The sequence below is a fragment of the Bison bison genome, unplaced genomic scaffold, assembly GCF_000754665.1.
Source record: "Bison bison bison isolate TAMUID 2011002044 unplaced genomic scaffold, Bison_UMD1.0 scf7180017864472, whole genome shotgun sequence".
Classification (NCBI taxonomy): domain Eukaryota; kingdom Metazoa; phylum Chordata; class Mammalia; order Artiodactyla; family Bovidae; genus Bison; species Bison bison.
Genome location: NW_011495033.1, coordinates 3,780,827 through 3,785,984, shown reverse-complemented (window position 1 = coordinate 3,785,984; position 5,158 = coordinate 3,780,827). Strand labels below are relative to the sequence as shown.

The window sequence follows — 5,158 nt, the reverse complement described above, 5'->3', positions numbered from 1 at the left end:
GAGAATCTCGATGCCCATGCGGCCGACATCAGGGGCTGCCACCTCCCGCACCAGCTTGGCAAACTGGTCCCGGTCCTGATAAATCTGCTCCACTGTCAGGGTCCCTGGGGGCAGAAGGATCGTGGGCTGGCTCCCCAGGGGCCCAGCCAGCTTGGGAAAGGGAGGAGCCGGCCAGGGAGAGGTCTGAGTGTAGACAGGGGTCACACGGTCTGTGCTGGGTCTTTCTAGGTTTCTTTCTATCTGGCTGTGCTGGGTCTTCTCGGTAGCATGTGGGATCTTTAGCGGCAGCATGTGAACTCTTAAGTTGTAGCATGTGGGATCTAGTTCCCTGACCAGGGATCGAATCTGGGCTCCCTGCCTCAGGAGCGCAGTCTTGGCCACTGGACCACCCGGGGAAGTCCCTGGTGGGTTTCTTCTAACACTGAGTCTCCTCCTGCAGGGTCTGGGCAGGATGAGGAAAAGTGCCCCAAGCAGCACTAGGTGCCTGACCTGACTGGCAGTCAGTCACTCAGCCCCACCTCCATGCTCTCTTCTTCACTCGAGTCTCCTGATATTTTGAAAGGAAATACATGACGGAAAACCTGTCAGCTTTTCTGCTAGAAGCCTCTCAGTGGGACTGACAGGCCCGCCTGTCCAAGGCCCCCTCTCCCCTCCCTGGCCTTGGCTCAGGGATGCTGTGTGGCTCCTCGCAGGTGGCAGAGGAAGAGGGGTCCCTGGGCCAGGCAGGGCCTCACCGAGGATGGAGCGCAGGTGTCCCTCCAGTGTCTGCAGAACGACGTTCTTGATGTCTTGCACGCTCTTGCCTAGGAACTGCTCACAGGCCACAGCCAGGAGCTCCTTCTCGGTCATGATCTTCACCTGCCGGTAGTCACAGAGAAGTCTGAGCCAGGCTGGAGGCAGGCAGACGGAGGCCCCAGACCCAGGAGGATGGTGGCAGTTGGTACCCCTCCCCTCCTTTTTAGGACCTGGAGGACTCAGGGGGAAAGGGGTGGTGGTGGGAGGGGGTGGGGTCTGCTGAGGCCTCCAGCAGGGAGAAAACACGAGGAACTCATATTGAGAAATTTCACTTTCACTGGCAGCCCCAGGCTGTGCCAGGGCCTCTCCCCTGGACATTCTGGGCTCCTCCCCACCACCAACCCCTCCAGTCCACTCTTGGCCCCTCAGCCTGCAGGTCTCTGCAAAAAGGAGAATGAGCAATAGGGGTGCAGACAGACAGACTAGGAAAGAGAGCCAGGAGAGGGCAGGAGACAGGTCTGCGGTCCATCACCAGGGGAAGGCATCCTCTTCTTTCTTCCCCAAGGCACCAAGCCAACCACTCCTGCACCAGGGGCCTTTGAGATGGCTGAACCTGCCCTGTGAGGACCTCTGGAGAGCAGGAAGCCCCTCGCCCAGTCACCAGGCTGGGAATATAACGCAGCTCTGACTCCAGAGCCCAGAGCTCCCTGGCCTCATGTGGCCTCGCCCTCTGGTCCCCACCCTGCAGCCCCCTACCCAGGGGTCAGGGGAGGCCCGGGTTCTGGGGCTTGGCATTTCTGACACCTGCAAAGAACGGGGAGGGGTTAGTGACACAGGAGCCCCGGCACTGCTTCTGTCCTCCGCTGGCCCTCTGGGGAAAGAAGGGTGTCTTGTTAGTCCTGCTGGGTGGCCGAGAGGCTGAGTGCAAGTTCCAGTGGCGACGACCCTCTCTGGGAAGGGGGATGGGCATGGGTGGGGCCGCTGGAGAGAGACTGCCCCTGGCTGCCGGCCTCTCCTCGTTCCCACCCCAAAACCCAGCGTGGGGACGAGGCAGCTCAACGGACATGCGCGGGGCTGCTGAGTTACTATACCTGGGCGACACCCGTCACAGTTAAAGCTACCCCCTCGGCCGTCTCTACGTCCTCACAGCGGGGCTGCAACGTCATAATCTCTAGGGAAATCCTGCCAAGAAATGCAAAACAGGGGCCATGGGTCTGGGGGCCCAGGGCCTGGGGTGTGGGGAAAGACTTTGACATCTCACTGCGCCGGCTGGGACGGGCCAGGGGGGTCCTGCTGCAGGAGACGGAGGGGGTGGGCTCTCCAAGGGGTCGGAGCTGGGAGTGTGTGAGGAGAGGGGTGGGAAGGCAGGGCCAGGGTGCAGATGGCTCAGTGGAAGGACTGTCGTGTGCCACCCACGTGCACGTGTGTCCTCTGCTCACATCAGCCTGGCTGGAAGAGCGGGAGAGGAAGTAGGAGTTGTCAGGGGTGGTCTAGACCGGGGGGCTGGGGGTAGTGTGGGCAAGAGTCTTGGCGTGGCCATGTGTGTCCTGGAACAGCACATAAGTGCTGGTCCTCCAGGCTATATTTGTAGGTACCATCTGACCATCCCCCAGAGGCATTTGCCTGTTCCCTGGGCATGCTCAGCACCCCAGAGTGCCCTGGAGGCTGCTGAGAAAGCTGCCTTGTACCTGGCATGCTGGGAGTACGCCTACTGCTGGGTCAAGATGGAGGTGATCCTGTGTTTGCCCCACCCCACCAGGGGAGCCCTGCTGGGTCCCTCTACCTGGCACCAGGCTAAGGCTGGAAGCCTGCTCTCTGGGGTTGGGGCCAGATGCGGCCAGTGGAGGAAAAGGCTGGGGCATGCTAGAGCTTTGGGGCCAAGGACGGTTCTGCCCAGATGACCTGAGTCTTCAAGGGTTCACATCACCCAGTTGAAAAGGGATCTGGGTATTAGCTATTTCAAGTGGAGTGTGGGCTTGGAGGGAGATGAGGCTGCTAGGTGGGGTGTCGAGGGAGGCCTGGCCCCTACATATCCCATGCAAAGGGGCTCTGGGCTTCTTCTCTGCCCTGAAGCCTGCCCTTCCACAGTGATGAGTGGTGGGTGTGATAGGGACAGTCTTCTTTCCCATTAAGGATATGAGGTTGGGTGAGGCAGGGTGTGGGGGTGCTGGGTTTTGCCTGAGAAGCTGAAGGACAATTTCATGGAAGGGTGGAGGATAAGTAAGGTGACATGTAGGTCTCTTCTGGCCTGGGGACCCGCCAGCATGCAGGCTCTGAGGGGCAGGGGCTTTCTGATGTCCATCGCTGCCTCGCTGCCTCCGCTGTGCCTGGAGCTGACAAGACGCTCAGCGGGGAGCTGGCAAATGGACCAATGAAGATGGGAACCTGTGCTGCTAAATGCCATGGGTCAGGAAAGGGTTTCATCTCTAGGGCTGTTTGGCGGTGAGGAGGGAGACAGCAGGTCGCTTGCTTTCCCAGGTGAGATCAAGTCTGTGATACAGATGGCGTTCCTCGAGCACTTCTTTTCTGAAAATCCCAAAGCGAGCACCCTCACATTGCTTTACTTGCCTTTCTAATATTCCTACAAGGCTCAGGGAGGGCTTGACTCTCCCCCTTTCGCATATGGGGAAGCTGAAGTCTGGTGACAAAGAGAGCTGCTCAAAGGCCTCTCGAAAGAGAATAAGGGGCAGGGAATGGCCATGGCTCTTTTTGCTCAGGCCTGTCAAGGAGGTTGGAAGCGGTCAAGGGGTGAGATGAACATAACTCCCCAGGGGACCCGTTCTTCTGGTGCATCAGGGAGGAGGGTGTTGGCCTGGAGAAGACGCAGGACACAGAGCTCTGTGATACCTGAGGACTAGGACTCCCGCAGGAATCTTTAGGATAGACCCCTCCCGACCTGGATAGCCCACCTCTGTCACAAAAGGGCCTGTGTCTTCTTCTCCCGCCTCAGCTTACTCTCAATGTAGGCTTGGCGTCCAAAGACACCCCCTGGCAGACTTGGGCAGAGCTCCCAGAAGCCTTCACTCTCTCTCCCCACTCGCAGCCCCCCATGAGCCGGGACAAGGGAGTTGGGGACCCTAGAGGCTCCACGCGGCCACCCAGAGCAGTGGTGGTGGGAGCAGAGGGCAGGGAGGCGCGCTCTCAGGAAAAGGAAGTCCATCTGGAGTCTGCCAGGCCCCCGCAGGGCAGGAAGAGAGGAGGTTAGACACAGAGGAGGAAGCAGGCGGGTTATTACCTGTGCAACCCCTGTTACGAATAGCGGGACCCCCTCCGACGTCTCAATATTCTCACAGCGACACAGGATGGTCATAACCTCCAGAGACAGTCTGAGGAGCAGCCGGGGGGTAGGGAGGGAGAGGTAGGGACAGGAAGGGAAGGAGGGGACACAGCAAACACACACAGTGGTTACCAGACAAGCACCGGATGCCTGAGGCCTGGGGGGGTGGGGGTGGGGTCGCTCTCAAAACTTCAGCTCCCATCCCCCACTGCCAGCTCGGCTCGGCCGTAGGGGACCAGAGACACCCCTGCGCTGGCCTGAGGCCTCTGGGTCTCTTCTCCAGCCCCCACACCTTTCCAGCCAGAAGCTGCTGGGCTGGAGGTAAAGCCTGCTGATGCCCTGAGCCCAGGACCTGAGGTTGGGAGGTTGCCTGTGCGCAGGGCACCAGAGCTACCCACCGCCTCACTTTTCCAGGAGATTCCTGGCACAGTCTGGCTGGCAGCCTGAGCTCCATGCTCCAGATGGAGGCAAGCCTGTGTTTCCAGAAACGGGTGGGGGTGGGGGAGGCCACTCTGGGGGTTCATGAGCCACAGCAAATACCGAATCCTGCTCAGGGCACAAACCCTCAAGGCCTGTGCTACTTATCCCTAAGAAGGCAATTTAGGGCCAGAAGAGTCTAAAGCAATTTTTGGATTTTCTGATTTGCGGTGGTGGGATGTGTCAAGGAAGGCTGGGACGGGGGGAAGTGTGTGCACCCCTGCCAATATTCACAGGGACAACTGGGAGTCACTCACTTCCAGAGTTGGGCACGGGCAGAGTCATGGCAAAGAAAAGGTGCGTGGAAGCTACCTGGGCCTCCCTGGGGCAGGGTGTGTGCCCATGTGTGCTGGGTGCCGGACCAGGCAGAGGCCAGCCTGTGGACAGCGCAGAAGGTTTCCTTAAACCAGAGGGAGGGAGGGCAGAGGCTGAGGTGAAGGAGCAGAAGCAAGTGGAGTGGGGGGATTGGGAGCAGGAGGCAACGTGGGTCCCCCCACTCTCCAGCCATGCGCATGTACACAGGTTGACTGCCTTCCAGCCCCTCCCTAACAGCACCCTCAGGCTGAGAGGACAGCAGACCCAGCTCAGACAGGCACCCATCAAGCTCTCTTTGGGGAAGGAGAGGGAGACAGGAAAGAGGGGGAGGATGGGGGAGGGGAGGACAGAGGG

The 5,158-nt window shown here is 59.8% G+C and overlaps 1 protein-coding gene across 4 annotated transcripts in view; it reads right to left on the bottom strand.

Annotated features, from left to right (window-relative positions):
* FLOT2 (flotillin 2) overlaps nucleotides 1-5,158 on the bottom strand; it is a 17,794-nt gene that overhangs the window by 3,521 nt on the left and 9,115 nt on the right. Inside the window, exons 1-4 of one of the 4 annotated variants that reach the window (XM_010861397.1) lie at nucleotides 3,971-4,058; nucleotides 1,827-1,917; nucleotides 735-858; nucleotides 7-104 (exon numbers count right to left, since the gene is read on the bottom strand). In XM_010861397.1, coding sequence (XP_010859699.1) covers nucleotides 7-104; nucleotides 735-858; nucleotides 1,827-1,901 — 297 coding nt within the window. In that variant the 5' untranslated portion in view covers nucleotides 1,902-1,917; nucleotides 3,971-4,058. Of the gene's footprint in view, nucleotides 105-734; nucleotides 859-1,826; nucleotides 1,918-3,970; nucleotides 4,062-5,158 lie in introns of those variants that run through there. The other 3 variants (XM_010861396.1, XM_010861394.1, XM_010861395.1) reach the window with 3 other exon arrangements.